Source organism: Pyxicephalus adspersus, chromosome 3 (assembly GCF_032062135.1).
Source record: "Pyxicephalus adspersus chromosome 3, UCB_Pads_2.0, whole genome shotgun sequence".
NCBI lineage: Eukaryota > Metazoa > Chordata > Amphibia > Anura > Pyxicephalidae > Pyxicephalus > Pyxicephalus adspersus.
This window is the reverse complement of record NC_092860.1, coordinates 86,808,550-86,835,159: the sequence shown is the minus strand read 5'-3', so window position 1 is coordinate 86,835,159 and position 26,610 is coordinate 86,808,550. Positions and strand designations below refer to the sequence as shown.

At 35.5% G+C, this 26,610-nt stretch overlaps 1 protein-coding gene across 2 annotated transcripts in view; it reads right to left on the bottom strand.

Annotated features, from left to right (window-relative positions):
* The window catches only part of GRID2 (glutamate ionotropic receptor delta type subunit 2), a 579,007-nt gene that overhangs the window by 114,568 nt on the left and 437,829 nt on the right, over positions 1–26,610 (bottom strand). For both annotated transcript variants that reach the window (XR_011919919.1, XM_072405568.1), the window contains exon 10: positions 19,757–19,954. Coding sequence is in view for 1 of the 2 variants with exons in the window: in XM_072405568.1 (XP_072261669.1) it covers positions 19,757–19,954 (198 nt within the window). In the remaining variant the exon portion in view is untranslated. The remainder of the gene's footprint in view (positions 1–19,756; positions 19,955–26,610) is intronic.

Here is a 26,610-nt window from a genome sequence, read left to right as displayed (position 1 = left end):
ACTACACACCCACTAATGTTGTTTCACACATAAAGAAAATGATCGTGGTCTCCATTTAGATTCAAGTAATAGAACATAATTGATGATACAAGAGTATAGGTATATACACATCACAGGCTTTAGAAAGAAAACTGTAGTTAATTACCAGCAATTGCAGTTATAGAAGACTTAGGAACCAATATGTCCTGTGACCATGAATTTAAGGAAATAAAAATAGAGTTTAGATTAGTTTTTCATTATTGCAGCGATTAATAGGGGATATTGATTATCTGTGTTTGGTGTGCACTATACACATTGGTCCTGATTTATTAAAGCTCTCCAAGGCTGGAGAAAATACACTTTCATCTGTGAACCTGGGTAATCCAGCAAACCTGGAATGAATCTGGTCCAGAATTGAAAACATTTGCTAACAAATAGCTAACTACTTTTAGGAAAACCATTCCAGGTTTGCAGGATTACCCAGCTTCACTGACGAAAGTGTATTCTCTCCAGCCTTGGAGAGCTTTAATAAATTAGGGTCACTGTCTCTCCTCTGGGTGCCAAAGGGTGTCTTAGATCTTTCATAGTCCTAGCAATGCCGCTGCTTTTTACCTGTTTTTATGGAAAGTACCATTATGTATCACATCAGACAACACATCACTATCCTCCAAGTTCATACAAGGAATCTGCACTTGTAATAACTATATTTACATTTTTTATAATGCTAGACTGCCAATAAAATTACATTTGGATTTTTATTTGTTTTTCTACAGCAACATATTCTGTTCAAGGAACAGTTGTCTGGTTACATTAGTCACTATCAGTTCCCAAAAGTACAAACAGTCTAATGTTCTGACAACAGTCATATAAACAAGCAGTCATATGCACACTTCGGGGCCAGTTTAGACAGAATCCATTTAATCAAAGTGTAGGTTTCATCAATGTAAAAAACAACCAAAACAGCCAGAACAAACCGCAGAAAACTAAAAGTGAATATGCAAACGCAGAGCAGACAGTATCCTTTGTGGAAATTAAGGGGAGTATCCTAGTTCAGCATAGAAACATTTATGACCAGTCAATATACAGACATTGTTATTAACAAACTGCATTTATATAGTGCCAACATATTACGCAGCGCTGTACAATAAATAGAGGATGCAAATGATAGACAGATACAGACAGTAACACAGGAGAAGGAGAGGACCCTGCCCCAAAGAGCTTACAATCTAAGAGGTGGGGGAAGTAGCACACAATAGGAGGGGGGATATGGAATGGTGGGTAAGCAGTGAGAGTTTGAAAAGGTAGGGGTTCTTTTGAATGTGCAGTCAGTTGCAGGAATAGGTAGGCTCGTTTTACCTTTTTTGTCTTCTGTATGTGCTATAGACTGATGAATCATGGATAGGTTTTTTTTTCAGGGAAAGAGCGAGATACTTAGTAGATAGAGTGTTTGCTAATATATTAAGCCACGATCCATTTTTGTAGGGGTGAAATATACCTACAATATTTAGAGAATACAGAAATGTAACCATGTCATAATCAGACACTGGGGGGAGTTATGCAAAATGCCTTTGGGAAATTATTTCTGCTAAAGAGGACATTCTCAGCTTTGTATATAGTACATTGCTACATCTATTGATATTTTGATCAATTAAAAAGACAAAGTGTTCTTTTTTTAAATTTATCAACATGACACTAACCTAATGAAGATCTAACGTTCGCCTGTTAAATACATGTGTAATCAGAATTTGACTTTTTACAGTCTAGCACAGGTTTGTTTTGATGGTAAATGTAGCTGCACATATCATTATCTACCCAATACAGAAATGATTCACTATACAACATATAAATTCCCCTATATAGGCACTTACTTATTTTTTTTTAACATCCCAACACCTTCCACACATATATTGTTCACTGGGTAGTGTCAGTGTGTAGTTGTATATACCAATAGGTGTCCATATCATATCTCAGTGAGAAAATGTTATTACTGACACCAATGTCAGGGGTGGGTGCTGTAGTTATTATGATAGGCCTGATTTATCAAAGCTCCCCAAGACTGGAGAAGTGAACCTGGATAATCCAGCAAACCCAAAATGTATTCGGACCAGAACTGAAAATATTGCCTATCAAATAGCAAATGACGTTTAAGAAATTCATTCCAGGTTTGCTGGATCACCCAGGTTTACCAACGAAAGTGTATCTTCTCCAGTCTTGAAGAGCTTTAATAAATTAGGCCTAATTGCCTTTTATTACTACCACTGTGATTCATACTTTTTTCTTGACACCAGATATATTTTTAACTCTTGTTCTCCATCAATGCTCAGTTGTACAACACAATAATAATACACAGTACAACTATGTCCACTTCTTTTAAAATACAGAAATAGTAGGAAGAAGAAGTAAAAATGTAATGTAAGCAGTCTATATAAATAGAACACATCTAAAGCTTAGTTTATGACATAAGCTTTCACAATAGTAGTATTCATTATCTACTGACGCTGTGGGTAAGATATAAAAGCCTCTCAGCAAGACTTCTTATTTTCCTGGTATTTATTACAATGCAAAACATCATCTCCTCCTGTGATTATAAATGATCCTATGGTAATCTGGCCATGTGTAGTCAAAATGAATATAATCATCCATCTGAACATTCCATTTAAAGGCACTGATGTACTTATTCTCTAGAATTGAAACAGGAAAAGACTAACTTGTAACTACTAGTTTCTACTCATCTCCTGCCAGTAGGCAATAGCCTAGATATTTAGGGATAATGTTCAGTAACAGGCTGCAATACCTTTTTTTCTTTTACATTTATATCTGAATAAAATAATCATAGGGAGAAAGGGGGCTTTGATTATCAATGTGTAAATGTGTTATTTTGTATTGGCATGGAGAATTGGGGTTGGGCAGCAATAGCACATAAAGCGGCCTGCTTGGATGGAATCACTAAGTGATTATGTATCAATTTAAATTTGTAGAAGGTTGAATCATGCAATGGTTGATATTGACAAATTTGTAATTTTAATAACACCTTTACATTTACCTAATATCTTACCTTTTAACATAAAAATAACCTGAAGGTATCACTGGTCCAAAAAAAAAACAGTATGTAGATGCTTTTTATATGTGTATTCTACCATCATTTTCTAGATGTTACCAAATAGGAACTGGGCTATCCATAACATTCCTTTAAGCTCTCAAATTACTGGTAATTTTAGGGTTGCAGCAAAACAAAGGTATTTACCTAGGTATATAATTTAATTAAAAAGAGCAGGGTAGAGAAGATGAAGTCATTGTCTTCTGCTTCCAGCTTACCCCACACACCCCATTGTTTTTACCTTTGTTATGCCTTACGAAATTCATATGAAACCAGTTTTGGGATAAACTGGCCATAGCAGCCTATTAATAACATAACAAATCACTTTAATTTAAACTCCAATGAAAACATTATCAAAAAACATTATCAAACATTCATGCACATCTTAATTATTATTATTATTAATATTATTAAACAGGATTTATATAGCGCCAACATATTACGCAGCGCTGTACATTAAATAGGGATTGAAAATGACAGACTAATACAGACAGTGATACAGGAGGAGAGGACCCTGCCCCGAAGAGCTTACAATCTAGTAGGTGGGGGAATTTCACACACAATAGGATGGGCGATATGTAGTGGTGGGAAGTAATGAGGGTTTAGCAGACAGAAGAAGATGGGTAGGCAAGTTTGAAAAAATGGGTTTTGAGCGCTCTTTTAAATGAGCAGAAAGTAGGAGCAAGCCGAATAGGGCGAGGAAGACCATTCCAGAGAGTTGGAGCAGCTCTAGAGAAGTCTTGTAACCGTGCGTGTGATGAGGTTATTAGTGAGGAAGTCATTAGTAGATCATTGAAGGAGCGGAGGGAGCGGCAGGGGGAAATCTTAATCATTTTGAAGGTTTTGAAAAGGTCCATGAAAGCACCATTAGTTCACTACCTTTTTGGGTCTCCTTATGACAACCCAGTGTACCGTGTGACCCATTTATCCTGAACACCATACCCTGATGACCCTGACCCTACCCCTGCTGCCTTGAATGCATTAAACCACTTTCATGGACCAGCAAAACCACCCAATCTGCCAAGACAAACAGCAACCAAACGCATACCAAACGGGATGGTGGGTTGGGAAAGTCTCCTGTCACCTACAAAGGAGTACTGACCTCTTTTTGCCCCCCTTTTAAACTCTTGTCCCCTGACCCCTCCTTCCACCACGGCCACACCTAATCACTCCACATTTTTGTTTGACATTGGTAACATTTAGGTCTTTTTAAGACATAAATAGATCAGGAAGGTCAGGTTTAAAGTCTGAAGTAATATGCAGTAAATGTGTTTGGTGACACCTCTGATAGTGGACAGGGCAGGGTCCTTAGATCACCCAAAAGAACTACTGTGAATTGAAACACTGCAGAAAATAAACTTCTCTTTATGTTTGTGGCAATATTGTGTGGCTTTGTAATACTTTAAAGAAAACTGTGATTCTTTATTACAATGGGTTTATTTGTACAAGTCAATGAGAGGCAAGACTATCCCCCAAAACGATTGATTCAATTGAAGTTAGAAATTGGTGTCCAGGTGCCATATTACACAGCTCATTAACTGGCTCTTCTAATGGACCTATTGGCAAAGCTGATTGTGTAACTGGTTCTGGTTTTACTTAACCAATATGTAGTGCATGACACAGGAAATAAGTCATAGTCTCATCAGGATGATTGCTTTATTATCCAGCCAGACAAGATTCCAACTGAACTGCACTAATTAGGATGAGTCATCTTGTTTTAACAATTTATGCTGGTGATCACTCATATTGCAAATTCAAAAAACTGTTCTTGGGCTGGAGTAGAATTTCAACTAGGCAGGCATTTCACAAATTTTAATGAGCTTGCTTGACATGCATTAAAAAGTATAAGTGTAAGTTAGGTAAAATTTGATCTTTTGTTAAGAAGTATACAGAAATCCTCATATTGAAATTCTGAAAATATTATTTCTCATTGAACAAGATGTAATGTCTTGCACCAAGGCAAGTATAAATCAAAGTTCAATGATGATAATTTTGTTTACTTGTTTGTTGCATTTTTTCTTTAATATGACTAATTCAAAGCTTTTCAAAAACCTGTACATTCTTCTTGATTGCTCATTATTCATGTATATATATTTCCCACACAATCATAATATAAATATTGCTGCATGTTAATAAAACATTAGCAGTTGATTAGAAGCATAAGCTTATTTGCAATTTATCATAATCGTTACTTTTCCCAGCACAATGAATTATTCATGGGGTGTATTCAGTGAACATGATAATCTGATGAAATATGAATTCACTAAATTTATCCAATCTTCTTTTCTTCAACTATGATATTTAAATGATCAAAAATAACAAGATTTGCTATACAAATATGTAACTGTACGCAGATAAAATGCCATCATTAGATAACTAAAACCAGAAATAATTTTCAGTAATATATGGTTTTCATATCAACCTGCTTGAAAGCAACATGTTTTCTGACCCATTATGATATAATATAACATTATTTTGTCTTGTGATGGTATAACTGCCTCACTTGTACTTGCAGATTATATATTAGTAACGCAGACCTGGATGGAGGTTCTGTCAAACTGCCAAAGTCTTGTTATTAAACTGCAGAATAACTATCTCGAACTTTGTGTAGAATTCTACTGCTTAAATCATTTCTCTGTGTTATTTGTCAGTAAACTATTTTGTTTTTCTACACAATTAGACTTGATTACCATTTTTTCACAAGTCACATAAAGATGGATTACAGGCAAACAGCTACACCAATCAGCTACTTTATTAGGTAGCCTGTTCACCTGCGTGGTAATGTAAATATCTAGTTAGCCAAACACATAGCAGCGACTTATTTCGTTTAGGTATATAGACAATGACAATATGACCCGCCAAATATATGCTGAGCATTAGAATGGGGAAGAAAGGTGATTTAGGTAATACTGAACATGCCATGGTCGTTGGTGCCAGGTGGGCTGGTCTATACTATGAAGTATTTCAGAAACTGCTGATCTGCTGGGAGTTTCATACACAATCATTTCTAAAGATTACAAAGAATGAGAAAATATCCTGTGATTGGCAGTTCTCTGGGTGAACATTTTATGGTCGGATGAGTCTTGATTTTGGCTGTGACATTTGGATGCTAGGTAGAGAATTTGTGTGTCAACAACATGAAATCATAATCCATTCTGCATTCTATCAACAGTTTATTCTGCTGGTGGTAGTGTAATGATGTGGGGGATATTTTCCTAGTACAGTTTGGGCCTTTTAGTACTAAATATCAATTGTTAAAATGCCAAAGCCTCACCTTTGTTGCTAATCATGTCCATTTACTTATGACTGAACTGCATCCATTTTCTAATGGCTACATCCATCGGGATTATGCACCATGTCAAAAAACTCAAATAAACCCACTTCTAGGGGAAGGAGCCAGGACACAAGCAGCATCTTGTGCCGGCTCCGATACGAGCTGACGTTTTACTTCCTTGCGGCGGATCCTGCACCTGTGATCTCGTTCCACCTGCTCCCGCAGTATTTGGTGGTACTGCTGGGCAGCTCATCAAGCCCCACACTTCTGGAGCAAACATACCAGTGGGAAATCCTGCTATGGTGGAGACCCAGGTGGCCATCATAACCACGTGGTTCCCGAGAGTCTTCCCTCTCAGGACACCAAGGATCTCCTCTACCATTGTCTCCCTTCATCCTTTCTTCAATCCAGCTCCATCCGCCTGGTTGCAGCGCACATTGCTGTGGATTAAAGGCTAAAAAACACTAGTGAATTCCATCCCCCCCATCTGGGATTCATAATATCCCACATCAGGTACTTCTCTTGTACTGTTTTCTCCTATGGGAGTAGCAATCCACAGTCAGGATAACACCATTCTGCAGATCCCCTTCCTGTATGCTCCAAACTATACTGGGACAACACTCCATTATAGGATACCTGCACTTGGTTACTGTACTCTCCATATATAAACTGCTACTGCTCCCCAATATATGTAAAAGCACTATTACCATTTACTCATCCTACCTGGCATAATCCACATTACTGTACACTGCTGAACAAAAGAACTGGGATAATATTTTAGTAATTTGCAGCAATTTCAGTTTTTGTTTCCTTTGGAATATAGTGATAATCCCTGGGAGTCTACTAATCTGAGGTGATCTACTCCCAGACCTATACTGGGGTACCTTTAAGACCCTGCCACTCACCTCTGCTGGATCCAGGTACTACCGCTAAGAACCCCACGACTATACCTACTGAGCTCTAGATAATACTATACAACAAGATCTGTACACTGGTATTGTGGTTTGGACAGCCCTTTACAGTAACACCTATAAACTCTTTATACTAAGGCTTGAGTGACCTACTATGCTCGGTTAACTCTCCGATGTGGGGGTTCTACATGTTGGCGATTACTCAAACACAGATACCGGAAACCATTTCCATTCTTCATTCTACTACATTTACATTTGAACATTGTTTGGTTACCATGGGCAAAGGAAGACCCAATAGCCAATTTTCTCAGAAGAGAGAGACTGGAAACTTTTTTGCTCACTCAAAGACCCCAGGTCCTAGTGGGAGTGGTCCCAACACAAGGCTCAACACCACTCATGCTGCCATGGCAAGCCTGGACTCACCTGATTTAGTGCAGGAAGAATTATCCTGTACCTCACTGTCTCCTGTTAGAGAAGATAGAGAGCTCCTGCAACCCCCCAGTCCAGCACAGGCTTCCATGGACTCATCTGATACATGGGACAGAGATACATACCTCAGATACATACCTCAATCCATTATCCAAAATGGATTTCAATCCTATATTACACGCATTCAAAATTAGTTTCGCTCTGAGCTTGCCACACTTATATCCGACCTAGGCTCTAAAATGAAAGAACTAGAACAAATGACCGATGATCACCGCAACCATTTACAAAGCCATACGGCTTGCTTATTGAGCAGAAAGACCTTTACGCAGCTGCCACTTCCCTGTGCAATGATCTCCTTCAGAAACCGAGAGACAATTTTATAGAAATAGACCAGATTCATAGGACATTGGGCCCAAACAGACAAGACCCGGACAGAAACAGGGATGTTATTTGCTGCATTCACTCCTACTACCTTAAGGATCTCATCATGCAGGAGGCCAGATCCCGAGCCCTAAAGCCATTGTTAACCATGCTGAGAGATAACAACATTAAGTACAGGTGGGGTTTTCTGTTCCAAACTTTATGCGCACAGAGGAAGCAAATTTGCCACTTTCTACCAACTAGGAGATCTAGCATGTTTCCTAGGCGCGTTTGAATTACCTCTACTAGACTGGCCTACCCTGCCCATACCTCTGACTCCCCTGGCGGCTTCTGAATGGCAACAAGTGAAGAAAAGAACAAACTGAGCTACACAGACAAATAGCAGAAATAGCTTTTATCCCACTTAATACCATAGCTATTTTACCTAAAGCTAGGTTACTAGAGCTCTACACTTATTGTACCCCCTTAAAATAAATAAAGAATGTTTAAAAAAAACCAAATAATCTCAAACTGGTTTTCTGAACATGACAATGGGCCTGATTTTTTAAAGCTCTCCAAAGCTGGAGAAGATACACTTTCATCAGTGAGCCTGAGTGATCCAGCAAACCTGGAATGGAACTGGTCCAGGATTGAAAACTAGGGGTAAGCGAGCAAAATTTTAAAATTCGTTCTCGCAGCGAATCGGGCCGTTCTCGCTTACATGTAAGCGAGAACAGCCTGTGAGAGAACGGCGAGATCACATTTTTGGGACCTGCAAGAGCAATCAGGGGAGCGGAGCTGAAAGAATCTCTATCCAAGAACACAGGAGTCCTGCTGCTGTGCTCATCATGAATGAATGCAGCCAAGATGATATCCTGTGATGATTCCCACGGTTGCATTCATTGATGAGCACAGCCGCGGGACTCACACTCACACTAACAAAAGGAGTACCGGGGCTGCATTCATGCAAGCCCTCATTTAACCTCTAGTGCCCAGGGATCACGCACAATTCATGAATGCAGCCACGGTACTCCTCCTGTAATGATTTCCTCGATCTTCCGTTGGGTCCGTTAAATCAGGTTGCCGAAATTTTGCGGACCCATCGGAAGTTCGAAGAATGTCTCGCTCATCCCTTTTGAAAACACTTACTAACAAATAGCAAATGATTTTTAAGAAATCCATTCCAGGTTTGCTAGATCACCCAGCTTAACTGATAAATGTGTATCCTCTCCAGCCTTGGACAGCTTTAGTAAATCAGGTCCAATGAGTTCACTGTATTCAAATGCACATTTACAAGATTCCAATCCAAAAGACCTGCTTTTCCCTCTCTCAGACAAAGCTCTGGTATAGAAAGCATATAAATTACTGTTACATGTATTTATGAGAAAAGAGCTGTGTAATGTGTGTAATTTGTATAACCTGGAGTTTAGCTTTAAAGATCATATTAGGGAATGTTTATTTTTGGAAAAAAAAATTACAAAAGTATTACATATCCTATGAAGACATCTGCATGAAGTCCCGATGTTTTAATGCTGCTCACTCGCAGTGCAAGTTTACAGAAGATGTTCTTCTTTTAATAATAGTCACTTTGCACATGTTTGCAGGTTGATGTGATCACACTCACCCTAATATACAGCAGGGATTTATCCCTTCACAATATTCCCTTCACAATATAAAGTGTTATGTTATATTCCTGTTATTGTAAATGCTTGTATGTTGTGCTATAGAAACATACACTGCATTTTTTTTTTTTAAATGATCATACCCTAACAAATCTATCTACCTAAGTGCACCACTGAGTGTCTGATTTCTTAGCATACTTTAGCCATACATAACTCTATTCAATGACTGATTGCTTCTTTATTACACAGAAAGTCATACATCATGTCATAGTCATAAAGAATGGAAACTTTATTTACTCTGACCATACTTAGCTAATATCAATCAGAGAAAAAGATCTGTTACGTCCGTGAGTCAAACTTAACACTTTGTTTGTTGAGGATTCTTTTAGAAAATATTGTAAATAAAAATAGCAAAAGGAGATTTGCGTTGGTTGAAACCATTTTTTGGGTTATGAAATGAATATGAATTTAACACAGGATTGGAATAAAAAGCACTCTGACATACAACTTTTATAATAGAGGAGTTTCTTAAAGTGACCATGTCAGCATAAAATGATATATTAAAAGCCAACAAAGTGAGTACTGAAGGAAAATCATTCAAAGTGGGAGACAGGATTTAGTGAAAGCTAAAATGGGAATATCCCTCACTTTGGTAGGATTTCCACTACTTTACTGTTGCATGTAGAGATAAGGCAATGCTGGGTTCAACTCAAACTTTTGTCATTCCTATAAACCTATGCTAATGTGCACCCATGTGCATTAGCAACGGGCATACAATGTCTACCTTGTGCACCCCAACAAGTTAATAGATTCTGCAAATAACAAAGAATGTTCATTAAACCTGGTCACAGTTATCCATCTCTAGTTGCATCAGGTGAAGATAAAACTCAGTGGGACACAGGCAGCAAATGATAACTTGATATGGGTTTCATCCCTACCTATGCATAACAAAAATAAGTTTGGGCTTTAGATATCATGTGAATTTTATTTAAAAGGGACTGTGTCTTTGCCCTCTTTGCAAGTCTACACATGTACTGCATAGAACAGTAGCTTTTACTTTTTAGTTCCTATAGAAACAAGCAATGATCTCAATACTCATACAATATGTGAAATATCACCTTTAAAATGTGCCAGTGCAGCTCAACGTTTCATTCGGCAGCAATGTTGAGTGCATATTTATAACTGGAATGAAATCTGAAGAGCACAGAAAACGAAAGCAATGCAAAACAACTTTAATTATGCTACAAGGACCTGTTAAGTTCTAAAGTAAATCCATCAAAGGGAGAACTATAAATGAGGAAAAAAATATTCATTGATCACGAGAGAACAAAGCATAACATCTAAAAACTGGCCAAATGAATGGTAAAGTATAAAAATACAAAGCTCCACTTGGATGAGAAGAATATGTTTTTTTTATTTAATTAGAAATAATCTGAATGTAAACAAAACAACACTAAAATCATCACATTTATGAATAAAAGGGAACATTGCCACTGCCATCCTTTTTAATCAAGGTAAATCTTTGATATTTAAAATGAATAGAACAGATTAAGTTTTACACTGAAATATAGAAGAACCATAGTGATGCAACATTGCAGGTTTAGGTATCTAGTCCATTAAGACTCTAATGAAAAGATCTCTGTTAAGTAGTAATCATGACTATTCTACCTCCCCTAATTAAATTAAGATCACCATTTAGTTTTGTATTATTACTTTCAAGGATCCCTAAAATATAAGGGATCTTCAAGAGCATGAAAAAAGTATTACTAGTTTATGGTGCTTTCCAGTATGTCAAGAAGGAAAAATTACCAGAATCACAAAGGGATAAAAGCAACCTATAGGTGATTTTTTATGAACAGCGCTGATATTAACTAATTATTATATTAGCATGTTATACTGTTTTTAAATCTGCTTCAAAGATTAACCATCTGCTGTTCAATATTAACACTGCAGCTTGGGTCTCTGCAGAACATACCTGCCCTGGTAAAGTTAAGTTAGTCCTGATTTAAGAAAGGCCCTGATTTAAGAAAGCTTTCCAAGACTGTAGAGAATACACTTTCATCAGTAAAGCTGGGTAATCCAGCAAACCTGGAATGGATTTCCTCAAAGTTGTTAGCTATTTGTTAGCATGTTATCAATCCTGGACTAGATGCATTCCACGATAGCTGGATTCCTCAGATTTCCTGGAATGAAAGTGTATCTTCTCCAGCTTTGGATAGCTTTATTAAATCAGGCCCAGTATGCTCATTACCTGTGTTCAGGTCTGTCAACCTGTTAACCTCCCCAGCGGTAACCCCGAGTGTGGCTCGGAGTAAAACAAAAAGATGCTAAACGCAGTAAAACACAATGGTAAATACAACGTTACCAGATCCGCCGGCGTCCTCCTTCAGCCTTCCCGTCCTCTCACATCCTCAGGCCAGCGTCCTCTTCATCTGATGAGTCACCCAAGAGTTCCCCGTGCGTGTATCCGTTGCGTTGGGGAATTTCAAATTATTTTGTATTGCATTCAATGCAAAATACCTGTATTGAATGCAATACAGTGGATATATGTCTAAAGGCAGTACATTGTCTTTCATTAAAATTTATTTTTCAGTATAATACAATATTATGAGTATAATAATGTTTGAAACACAAAATCATGTGAAAATAAGAAAATAAATAATATATAAAAAAATGAACTTATTAATAAGTTTATTACATTTATTTTTTTAATTTTTTAATTTATTATTTGGACATGATTTTGTGTTTCAAACTTTATTATACTCATACCGATGTAAAAAAAACTGATGTGCTGCTTTTAGACATATAAATCTGGACAGAAATGAACTGCCCAGGAGGTTAATGCCTTGATTACTTCTGTGATTATTTGGATTGCTTTTGTACGTAGTTTGTCCTTGATCAGCCTGTTACCTGCAGAATTTTGAACTCTGTTAAGGATTGGTTTGATTTCCCAATTTTACCACCAGCCTGCTAACTTTGCTATTTTTTTCTATGGTATAGTTAGATAACTGCTATACCAGGAAGGAGGTGGTAAGACTATGAAAACAGAATTAGTGAAATATCTTTTTGTTTAAATATTGATATCTGTGAATAATTGATGTAATTTAGTGATTGATTGATTTAATTGTACCTGTAGGAACAAATTAATGTCATCTCAAATTATTTATTCTATAAAACTGAGTAGTGGGACTGACTGCTTGCTTCCCTAGCACCCTCCTCTATGTGAAATGAAAAAGAACTCTTACTGTAAAGAAGTAGGCCTTGGGCAGCTCTATACACAAACTCAACTCACAAAGTTCCACCGACTTAAGTATGGTTTCAATAAGCAATAACCTGATAGCACTTGAATGCCTTTTGAGACATATAATTGCATTCCACACTGTCCTGCTGCAATAAAACTGTCACTCATAATGGAAAAACACATGTTTACTACGTCTAGAAGGTACCATTTACTCCTTTTCATGTTATGAGCAGAGCAGGTAGTGTTGTGGGTGAAATGAAAGAATTATATTGTGATTTGTGGTGAACTTTTTCATTCCTCTTCATCAAAACTGTGGTCATACTGTATGTCTGCTCTGTCATTATCATCAAGAGCTGAGCAATAAGACCAACTAGAAATGTGTTTATTTGATGGACAGCTAGGAAAAAAGAATCAATCAGAGCATTTTCAGGCCGTTTGTATGCAATTGCTATTACAAAGGCTACTACAGTTTATAAATGCTGAGAATGTAAAATGTATCTAGTCCCAAAAACAAACATTCAATAGTACAAAATAGTAATAAATACTGCAGTTATCAATTATATGTGGAAGCTTTTTTTTATTATTCCTACCTGGTATTTACCTGGTATTTCTACCAGTAACACACTACATATCATTGTTCTATGTTTTGTGCTGTATCTGTGGAGTTTTTTCTTTTTTTAAAGAACACCCCAATGTCACCATTTACATAATGTAGTAGTAGGTGTTCAGTAGGTTACTAAGAAACACTGAGTTGGGTTGTAAACTGACGGGGCAGAAAAGTTCAATATAGGGAGGGTACACAGGAAGTTATGAGCCTATCAGGTTTTTGGTAGGGTCAACAGGTATTTATCTGTATCTATAAAACCATAATACCAAAATGCTTTTAATTGTATATTTACCAGACCAAAAGGGAGTAAAAAGGGAAACTTACTGTAAGTGTTTGCATGCATTTTAAAGATTGCCATGAAGCATTTAACAAACCTGAATGACTTATTTAAGATGTTGCATTGCTCTTCTTTAAATGGGATTATATTTTAACACTATAAATTTGAAAACCCGTTGATAGATATTTTAAAGATGGTGTTCCCCTGTAGTGAACATTCCTACAGTAACTGCTCAGAATATACCATACAAGGAGACCACACTTTTAAAAGCTGACTGATATACTCACACTTTTAGGAAATAATAAGCAGACTCAATGTGTGGTAATCATAGACTGTATGCAAAGCCTACATATGTAAAAGTTAAAGAATACAAAAACAAAAAAATATCACAAGCTAGAGTCAGGAAGCCAATAATATTTTTAGACCATACGTCAGAACACTAGGAGATAATGGTTCATAAACTTGGAGTAAGTACTATACATTAATACTTGGACGTTTGTGAGACTTTCAGTACATCTCTACAATGCATGTCTATTTTCTGTGTTTCATCAGTCAGTCTGCCAGTGTTCTCCCTAAGTTTCTGCCTGAGCTTTTTTCTTTAACTGATTAGCATTATAAAATCATTATTTCCAGTCTTGCCTGCTAGACTACAAAACTCCACCATTTCCTACCCCTCTCTGTCACTATTCATGTGCGTACTTTGACTTCTTCTCAATAAAAGGAGTTTATAAGAGATTAATAAATAGATATTTGAATAAATATTAAAGTATACAGAAACAGTACTAAAAAGCTACAGCACAACAATGCAGGCATTAATGACTCTTAAAAAGCCTTGAAAAATAGATCTTGTGCTTCCTAGGGTTTATGAATGATTAACTGCTGCATTAATAAGCAATCTTTAACACTTTTTTGCGAAGTGTTGATGGGAACCCTTTTTGGTGTATGTGTTTACTGACCCATTATTATGACCAGGAACTGAAGTGGCTAAATAGAACAAGTGAGAAGTGAGAGGCAGTGGCATTCAAGACTTCCGGAGAAAGGTTAGTGCAGGGAAGTATATCCATAGATACCAATTAAAAAAAAATATCATGGTCTTGGTACTCATGTGAGAGGGCTAATAGAGTGCACCCTGACTCTACACCTTTGGAGAGCCCTTAGCCCTAGTACAAGCAGTGGGCTGGCTCTAGAGAGAAGTTATGGAAATACTAAAATAATTTGATCGTGCCAGTCTGGGGAATTGGGCATTTCTAAGTGGCCGCATTTGCATTTCGACGTCTCTTCTTTGTACCTACATGTAATGCTGAGCTCTATGACAGAGAGAACCTGTACAGCTGTGCAAAAATAACAGTAAGTCTAGTGTTTAGCTTTAAAGAGAAACAGAAATTATGGGTCAGTAAATGTAGTTTTCTTTCACACATTACTGGATTCCCAACATCACATTCTGTAATATAAATACATTATGTTAAGAGGAATAACATTGTTTATGACATATCCCTCTTTAGTTAATGACCCCAATGACCAGTTCAAAAGGCCTATGTGGGTGAAAAATAATTTTTCAATAACAAACACTGGCTGGAATCCAATAAACAAATACTCGCTAATTTGTTGCTAGGTTCCTAAATTTATTTATGGATAATTTATTATGTTATTTACTGCTTCACCCTCAGGTAAGTTTTACATGGAAAATGTAAGAAGAAAAACACCTAATTATATGCACTACATATTTTGTTATCTCTAGCAACACACCAAACTAGATTGGAGCATTATTGTTTATTTACACAGTTCTATAAGACATGGAATTGGGTACCTATATGTGTACGGCTTCTATTTTATTTTAACGCAGAATGTTTGTATCTTATAGTCCAACTAGACTTAAAATTAAACAAGGTTTATAAGCAAAGTTATGAAAAGAATACATATTTATGTGGCAAATGTACTTGCACACTGCACTACATATCCTTTTCCCTTAACCCAGATATAAGCTAGTCGCAGGGTTAACAACATTTGACTATGTAACACTGAAAGAAGAAAGGAGTTTAAATGCCAGCATTGTAGTCACAACAAGTAGATAGTTTGTTAACAATAAACTAAAAGGTATGAGCAGTCCTGTATTTGCACAGCTACAGACAGGCATGACTAAACAATGGGTTTCTGAATATTAAAAGTTCAAATCCAATGGTAAATTAAATAAAGTTTGGCTTTTTTTGTGATTTTAATAATTTACGTTATTAAAGAAGCAAGATTTCCTAATCTTCCTTATGTCCCTTTACAAGGGAATTCCTGAAAACCTGCCTCTTTATTACCATATTAAAAGGTACCAGTTGAAGTACAAATTTTCTGCACTGTCTGATATCTGTATACACATACACATAAGAGGTCTGCACAAAAATACACCAAGCAAGTCGATTATACCCTGCCTTAGATTCCACTGCAACTGATGCCAGGACAATCTGGGATTCCAAACCGATCTTTCTTTATATCGATAATTATTAATTAGTTATACTTATTTAAATATTTTATTACCCGTCGATTCTCAAACATTTATACCTATTTGCTGTAGAAGCAGGGACATCTGCAGAAATAGTTCTGTTATAATAAAGTCTTCTGATACTGTTATATAACTTGCACTATAAGATATATTAAACTGCTAAAATGCTTAAAAATAATTTATTTCAGATCTTATCTTCCACTTTGCTTGTAGTTAAAAATATTTCATTTGTTTGTGTATATGCGGCACTTCTAAGCTTATTCAAATAGCTATAAATGTAACACTTACCACACATAACAGCCAGAAATACTTTAATGCCACATATGAAGGAAGAAAAATATTTTTATTGCACACCTACACACCTAATAACTAAAGTTATTTGAACTGTTCTTGCTATTTTATAGAATGCTTATTTTCCTAAATTGTAAGCAGGGCATCAGGAACCCCCCTCCACCTTATCCTCCAATAAAATATTTGTTTGGAACCATATCAAAATAGTATAGTATGGTAGTAACTATTAACTACATTAACTACTATCTATCTACATTAAATATGTCCTACCATTATTACCTGGGGCACCCACAGGCACTTAAAGTGAACAATGGCATAACACATCTCTTGCCTGCTGCCTCAGGTGCCTAGTGCTAGCAATGCCAATGGAACTGTACTCCATGTAAGTAAAAATAAAATGATAGCACATTTCCAGACATGGGTTGTGCAGTTACTAAAGTTGTCTACCTCCTAGAAAGGGATGGATAGAAACATAAATCCTTTTACAGGTATAATTATGTTGTTTGTTTAGAAATGACAGCATAAAAATAATATTTACAACAAGCAGTATAGTAAAAAAATATTGTACATATGAAAAATTATTCCAGGATTTAGATCTATTTGCCTAATTATCTGAAAAATACATTAAAATAGTACTAGGTAAAACAAATACAGTACACATGCAGTGCAATATAAACACATTTTCTCATGTTTATCCCTTTAGAAATACAAATACAAATACCTGTTGATCCGCAAAAAAATCAAATTCACTCTTCCTGTTCGAGGCTGAAACTTAGAAATTTCAGAAATCTGTCTTATTATAGGTAAAGTGTATTTTTTTATTGTTTGATACAAATAGGTATTTGATAGAATTACAGTTATTTTGTTCTCTTAATGACTGTCAAAAAGGAGGTCCCTTCCAATAACCTACCACCTAAAGTAACGTCATATTAAGGTATTTGTAGTATTCTGACAATACTGAACAATAGTTATTTAAAAACTGTCTACTAAAAATCATCATGTCGTACAAGTAATAGATAAAACACATTTATAGGGAACTTGCCCACATGGCAGTTTTTTCATTTCATAAGTCACATGTACGATTTAAAAACCCTAAGCAGAGAATAGGCACCAGCTGCTGAAAAACTAATTTTCCATTGTGTACAATATGCATGTAGAATGTTAGAGAAAGAGTAGGCAAATAAATGTAAATAATTGGCTATTGTAAATGCACTGTGGATAGTACAATCTATGATGTACCTGCAGAACGGAGCCTTTCCATTAATGTTAAGATGCTGAAAATGCAGTGAAATGTGCATGATTCGGAGACCAAATAATAAACACGAATGAATGACAAACACGTGCTTGGTGTCCATGTAATCAACACAACATTGTATATTTAGAGTTGCATTTAAACTGCAAAAATAACTGCTTTCAATTTTTTATGGGATAACCTGTAGGCAGTTGTGTATTTGTCACACTTCTTTGGTATTTAAGATAGACATAATCCTCACAAAACAAAAATGTAATTTTTTTCTACTGAACCCCCAAAGAGGTTTGAAGGTTACTGCTATAATTTGTGTTGGTGAAAATAAAAAAGCAGTCAATGATTAGACCTTCCGTATATGGGTGAGCAAAGTTATTTTCTGAAAAACCATCAAGCTTATTTATAAAAAACAGGGAAATGTATTTTCAAATGTTTCCACCTAAAATATTGAACACCTCCATTTCAACTGATCTAGATAATCATGTATCTAACATTAAAAAGATCAATTCCAAACTCATATGACTCAGGTTGGTTATTATTGATTTATGCAGTTTCAAGGACAGTGTTAATTCAGAAAATGTATTTTTTTATGACCTTCCTATATTCTGATCCCATTTGTCAACACAGTTCACTTAGCAGTGTCTTTGAATGTTACATTTTTTAATCACATCTACCTTTTGCTTATAAATGAAACTGTGACCTTGGACCCACTACTCTATTTCTTGTTGCCTTAGTTAATAAATATTGGATGCTACTGGAAGAATAGATTTATTTTCCCAATTTTCTCTTACATGCCATTTTCCAATATTTGAAGCATGTCTCATATGAAATTTATTTAACAAGAAAATAGAAAATGTTAGAGTTCAATGGATTCAGAAAAATTAAGCTAAATGTTCAGTGTCAGCCAGAGTCCACACTGATAATCAAGAACCAATCAGAGTGGTTTCTGATCATGTGATTGCTATGTCAGCTGCAATGCAATGAACACATACAGACTTAGCGCTCCATTTTTAAACTGTAGTGTTTATTAGTACCATGTCCAATAATTTCAGAAACAGAGCCGCGTTATCAAAAAATATTAAATACTAAATAATTCAACTAATTACCTAGACATTTTTTTCCTTTTATTATTTTTTATATTTCTGTATATTTTTACATTTACTTTTTTATACATTTTAGCTTTCGTGAGCCTATAAGAAGAAAGGAGCAGGGTTTAGTAATTAAAGCAGAGGTTTCCAAAGGCTCTAAGAATATTTGAAGAGGTTGAGAAAGGTTGGTTTAAAACTAAAGATTCAGTGCAAAAACCTGGTATATGGGTTTTATTAATGGTTTTTCTTTCTGTTTTGGGAAAATCAATATCATTGGTTTTATAATTTTACCCTAACATTAATAAAAGTGATCTTTTTAATTAAAATAAACTACAGACACAACTCAATGGGGTCTATTTTTAAAGCAGTGAATCTGACATTTGGACATTTACACTTTTTTCCTGAGGAGCCTATGGGTTTTTAATAGAAATGATTGATTCTCCACCAGAGAATGTTGCTAATTGTCAGGGTGACTCCTTTACAAAAAGACCCCAATACCTACTAATATTAGTTATGCTTAAAGCATTGCTACTTTACTAACATGTGTCTTGATGGCAACATTCTGTGTAATCTGAGCCAAAATACTCCAATGTTTAGTGATTACGTGCTATCAGGAACATAGAATGTCTTCATGAATATATAGTAGTAGGAACAAAAGAACTATATAGCAATTACTAGGAACTTGACTACAACTGTACAGCCTTTGTAGTTCACATTTAAAACATACTATCACAATACCAATTAAACCTAATCTGATATTAACCAAGCTAACTACTTCTTCATTCAAGTTGGATTTAATTGAAATATTAGGTAAATCTTTTTCTTTGTATTATTAGACACATTTACCTTGAAGAGAAGTTCACCTATTAGCCCATTCCATGTACCATCTTCCTGAGGGCTTCCATACTTATGATCTGGAGCGACATATATTTCATACTTGAATCCCAAATAGTTTGATAAGGCATCAAGGACATCAATGGAAAATCCTTGGTATTTCTTTGGCTTTCCCAGGACATTCTCTAAAACCATAACAAATGGTTCTTCCTGTAAATATAAAAATAAAATAAAACAGACATTTTAGTAGTAATAGTGCTAATAGAGTGTTCAATGTTAACAAAACGGAAAAAAATGGTAGTATAAGGTACAGAAATCAATGACAGAAAACAATCAGTTAATGAGTTCTTTTTGCAGCTCAAGTGAACCTTGCATAAAACCCTTAAGTTTAAGTAGTTAGATCCCTGCCCCCATGTACAGTAACTAAGAGAAAAATAAAAATATATTTTTTTACCATACACCTTGGTTTCCATATATAGCATCTACAAAAGGCTGAAATAACGGGGCTTCCAGCAAGGAATACAAAAGACACTAAATCTTGGGAGAAAGAGCTCCAGTACTCCATGTAGGAGCATCTGCTTTCAAGATTTGGAATCCTCAGCAAACCCAGAATCTCCTTGAAAGTCCTATGCCATTACTCTCCCCTACAGTAGGCAACATGAAGGTTTGAATCTTATCAAATAGCTGTGTGCTGTGTATGAATGCAAGATGTGCTAAAATAGGGTGATTCCAGATTCATAGAATACTCACCTGCAGTTTTTATTCCCATTCACAGCCACTTATGGGATAAGGATGATAACAACTATGTACTATGTAGCTCACAGGACACTCAGGAGATAACGGTTAGTATGAATATTTCACGTGTACTATAGATTTATACAATATATGTTATAAGATAAAACATAGAAGCGAATAAGAAAGAAGGCTATTTTTAACGAACCAAGGTAACGCATTAACATTATGGGATAAAATATCACTTTATTAGGTTTGAAATATCAATTAAAAAAGCCAACAATAAACATAGTTAAAATTATTCCCATATATAAAAACAAGTACTTAGCAGTAATTAGTTGTTACTTATTTAGAAAGACCCACTCGTTGATAAATTTAAGAGGAGAGATGTTACAGTGTGTTTAAAACCCAACGCGTTTCGCCCAAAAAGGGCTTCATCAAGGGATTTTTATAAACACCAAGTTTTGTTTATGAAAATCCCTGATGAAGTCCTTCGTGGGTGAATTAAACACACTGTAACATCTCTCCTCCTAAATATGTCAACGAGTGGGACTTCTTAAATAAGTAACAACTGCTTATTACTTGTATTTATAATTGGGAATAATGCAACCATGTTTATTGTTGGCTTTTTTAATTAATATTTTGAACATAATAAGGTGATAAATTTATCCTATACTGTTAAAGAGTTACCTTGCAAGGTACCTTAAAAAGATCCTTTTTTCTTTCTCGCTTCTTTGTATTTGGACTATACGCCTAGTCAAGACTTGGCACCACCCCCATTTTCTCTTTACACCTTAAACCATTTTTGTTCCTCTGGTGCACCTCCCTGTATTGGTTTATTAGATAAAACATGTTAACGTATTAAAACTTTAAGAGCACTGTTTTTCTTTAGAACAATAAGCAGGTCCCGGCCAGCAGCTTGCCCCGCTTTCAATTCAGGCTATTTGTTAACAAATGTTTTCAATCTTGGACCAGATCTATTCCAGGTTTGCTGGATCACTCAGATTCATCTTTTGTACATCTTTTGGCTAACACAAAACAGATAACATAAATAGCTTAATGTATAGCTAAAGAAAAAATAATGATAAAAAATGTATTAATGCTAGAAAAGTTATTCAATACAAACCATTACTTCAACTTAAACAGAAATCATCGATTATAACTGATTCTATAAAATACAACTATATATTTTTCACTTCATCTAGCTCTGGGTTCCATTATCAGCTCTTGATTTACAAGTATGTCAAAGTGTAGTTTTGAATAAATGCATGACACAACATTGGTTGTGTGACCTTTCTGAATGTATTATATTCTCACAGATATCCTTTTTTGGTTTGATGGTTTGGAATTTCTATCTATTTTGTGTTTTTCAAAACATTTTCATTACACCCCCACCCAACCAAAGTTCATGTATTTATTGACAGCACACTTAAAGTGCAAAAGTAATTTTGCAGTAAAATATGTGCTTTTTTAGCTATAGCTTTCATATTAATAGGCGGAATCATATATATACTTACCTTTACTAAATACTAAAAATGGCAGGTTCATAGTAGATATGTAGAGAAGTTCACAAAATTTTTACTTTCATAAAACTTTCATTTGCCTTCTTTTTATTCATACAACTTTTTCTATGGAAATTTGAGTTCTTGAAGAAGTTGTTTAAATGACCCTGATGTATTTTGCTACATTTGTGGTGAATATTCTCAGCAAAAACAGAGAAGAAACATTACAGAATTTGTGAAACAAGCATATCTTGCATATGTTGGAGTTAAACTGGGGGACCAAGATAAGTATTGGGATTCCCATATGGTATGCAAAACTTGTGTAGAGTGTCTACGTCAGTGGAAAACTGAACAGTTTCAAATTTAGTGTACCTATGGTATGGTGAGAGCCCCAAAATCATCATTATGATTGTTATTTTTGTGCTGTGAATGTAAACATTTTCAATCATTACAAGAAAAACAAGTGGCAGTACCCTGATTTGGAATCAGCAAGAGGACCTGTGCCGCATGGTGCTGTTGTTCCCATACCAGTGTTCAGTATACTCCCTGATATTCCTCTATCCCACATGGAGGATATACAGGGTTTGGAGTGTAACCCAGGAGTTAGCAGTGGAAGTGAATATGAAGGAAGTGATTCATCAAACCAGCCATTCTCCTAAGAAGAGCTCAGTGATTTAATACGTGACCTAAGTCTGTCAAAACAAGCATCTGAACTTTTAGCATCCAGAAAGAAAAGAACTGTCTGAGACTGGAAGTTAAAATAACGGTTTATAGGACAAGAGAGGTGACACTCTGACCATATTTCAGTGAAGATGGAGACTGTGTGTACTGTTGTAACATCCCTGGACTACTAGCACATATGGGAGTACCAGAATACCGAGCAGAAGACTGGCGGCTTTTCATAGACAGTTCCACTCAAAGTTTAAAATCTGTTTTACTGCATAATGAGTACTGCTATGCATCAATTCCAATTGGTCACTCAACAAAACTTAAGGAAGAATATGAAAATATCAAAATGATCTTACAAAAGCTTTGCGATCATGAACACCAATGGTCCATATGTGTTGATTTAAAAATGGTGAACTTCCTACTTGGACATCAAAGTAGATACACAAAGTACCCATGTTTCATCTGCATGTGGAATAGTAGAGCAAAGCAGGATCACTGGAAAAAAAGTGACATGGCCTCCAAGGGAAAACATGAAAAAAGGTGCAGCGAACATCATTAACAAGCCAATGGTTGACAAAGAAAAAATCATTCTCCCTCTAATACACATAAAGTTGGGATTAATTAATCAATGTGTTAGAGCTCTGAACAAGGATGGTAATTGCTTCAAATACATTTGTAGATTCTTCTCTGGAATAAGCACTGAAAAACTAAAAGCAGGAATCTTTGATGGACCCCAGATTCAGAAACTGATAAATGATTCAACTTTCACAAGTTACATGACTGATACTGAAACTTCTGCCTGGCACAGCTATGTCATGGTTGTCAGAAAGTGCTTGGGTAACCATAAAGCACAACATTATAAAGAACTGGTACAAAACTTGCTCTTAAACTTAAAAAATTTGAGTGCTACTATGAGCATAAATTTACACTATCTCCATAGCACTTTGCAAAAATTTCCAGAAAACCTTGGCGATTTCAGTAAGGAACAAGGGGAGAGGTCCCATCAAGATATAAAGGTGATAGAAGAAAGGTATCAGGGCAGATGGGATAGACACATGATGGCAGACTACTGCTGGAGCCTTCATCAGCATGATCATCAGCATAAAAGGAAATCATACAAAATTAGTTTTTCAGTCACTTTTTGTGATTAGTTCTGTAAATATACTGAATATAGGATATATTGACAAAAGTATTTCAAAAATTTAATTTTGTATACGTAGGCATATCTAGTTTAATTTTGCTTAATTTTCACGTTTCATTAGTTTTCTATGAGGTTATTATTGAGGTTATTATTTCAAAAACTAGAGCAAATCTAGCAAAACCAATATCATATTTGGAATCTGTGTATCAAACATAACCTATAATGACCTTAATCTGTTTTACAAGAAAATGTTTGTTGACCAGTGTAAAAATAGCAGGTGTCAAAAATTCTGTATCTGAAAGTCAAAGACCCACAAATGATATAGTGAATTAATGTTATAAAACAAAAAAAAGGTGAACAGTACAAATAAGTACAAACAATCAAGCTAGAAGTACACAGTCATTTAGGAGTATCAAGGAAAATAGCTTGTACAGAGGGCAGATGTACTTCTACAACTACAAAATCAAAAGTCCATTTGCGTGCAAAAAATAGGAGTGCTCAAATCCTTGTGGGACTGTGGAAGCTAAAAGGTGTAAAAAGGCTGAAGAAAAGAAAAAAACAATGGAAACACCCAAAAGGCACAATATAAATGAGATGAAAGGGACAGAGTAAATTACATGTGAGTTATTAACAACAAACACTCTCCTTAGTAAAATAACTCCAATAAACCATTATTTCAAACATGTATACAAGCCAGGAATTACAGCTTTACTTTCTGCATATTTGCATGGCACCATGATTCAGAAAATATTACACAGGTCCACCCCAACAGTGCACTAGTGAAAACAAACCATCATGGGAGAACCTGGGTGATCCAGAGATCTTGAACTGGATTTCTTGAAAATATTTTGCTATTAGTTGGCAAATGTTTTTAATACAGGCCTAGACCCATTTCAGGTTTGCTGTATTACCCAAATTTTCCCATGACAGTCTAACTTCTCCAATCTTGGAGAGCTTTAATAAATCAAGCCCATTGTGTTGGTCACTCTCCTATCTCTGCCCAGTAGTGGGCAGTTCTAAATTCAGCAAGCAGAACTTTAGTAAAAACTGCTTCAATACTGCATTCTGTAATATTATCAGTGCACGACAATGTGTTTAGGGGAGGGTCCATGACACTCAAAAACCCATATCCTTTTCTTCATCTTCCATGCAGGTCATTATTCAGCTTGGGCATTTTAGGATGCCTTGTGGCAAAGAAGGGGTATTAAAGGGAACACATTTGAATTGAAGGTAGGTATCATTGTAAGAGCTGCGAAACAATCGTCCTGGGGTCATTAAAAAAATAAACTCAAACAGTCCAGATTTAGAATTTAGAAAACTTCTGCTTTCTGAATGCACAGAAGGCATCACGACAGTATGAAATGCCATTTTGCTCAGTAATTGTTTAACTATTAGATAATTGCTTCTCCTATTTCACATTTTATATTTATCCACTTAACCATATAGCAAATAATTGCAAACGTGATTTACAGCTTTGTTTTTACAGCTGTCCCTGTTAATTTAAATCTTTAATTAAACAAAAGAAAACACTTTCTGGTCATTTAGCACAAGAAAATTGAGAAATGAATTATATATTATTGTTTGAATTTTAAACCACTTGCATGATTGCATTAACAGTATTACAAAGTCATTTAATGCTTTCACTCACTCTGTTGATTTTTTTTACAATCACTTTGCTGTAATTTCTGTAAATGTTGCAATTTATATAACTTTATGCTGAAGTACATCTAAACACATTTATCCACTGATATGGTACATTGTGACTTTCAGTCATTTTATTTAACCTCTTTTCTGTTTGTTTCCTTTAATGAGGTACAATTATACACTTTATAACTCCTTATGTCTGCTATTTACCTTTGCAAATTGAATGTACTTTGTATTTAAGACACAATTAAGTAGCTGACATCCTGTCTATTTTTTCAAGTACAATGTGTACAATAGGTTCAGTTATTTTCTTTATCTTTACCTACGGGATTTTTGTAGTTTATTTCAAAGTAAGTTATTGTTTATATATAACTTTGAACAATGTACTTATTTAATACATCTGGGTCTGTTTATAAAGCAGTGAATTTGACATTCACCAAACATCCTCTTGTGGACAGTCATGCACTGCCATTGCAAATATAGATTCGGAAGAGTCGATAAAACATAGACCAGGAAGATTCTCCACTAAGGAATGTTTGGTGAATGTCATATTCATTGCTTTATACACCATTTATTTTTCCTAAATTTACAGTATATATAAAGAACATTTGGTTTGTTAAAGCACTGTGTGTCATTACCCATTGTCATTTGCATTAAATATAATATTTCTGTGAAAGGTCCCACTAAATAAGGTCATAGTATATCCAGTAGTAGCCATATATTACTGTGCAGACACATTTGCAATTTTGCATATTTGGTGTTTTTCAAGACACGTTTCATGCCTTGTGTGTTAAAATGATGACTTGTAGTCCCCACAAAAACCAATATGAGGGGCTAACAACTGAGGAGCACAGTTATCCACTCACAAAACTTAGCAATTAGTGATCCATTCCATAGCAGATGGTACAAAGCAATAATACTAAGTGCACATAACTCAAAAGTTGAAAAAAGCCAGCACTTATTTATGATCCAAATGTTGCATTTATTTCATGCACATCAAGATCATTATCCACATGGATGTCATAATTTTTTATGCTTCAAATAAATGTAACTTTTTTTATCAATAATAAGGGCAGCACGGTGGCTCACAATTTAGTGCACTGGCCTTTGCAGCGCTAGGTCCTAATCTTGGCTAGGACATTATCTGCATGGAGTTTGCAGGTTCTCCCCATGTTTGC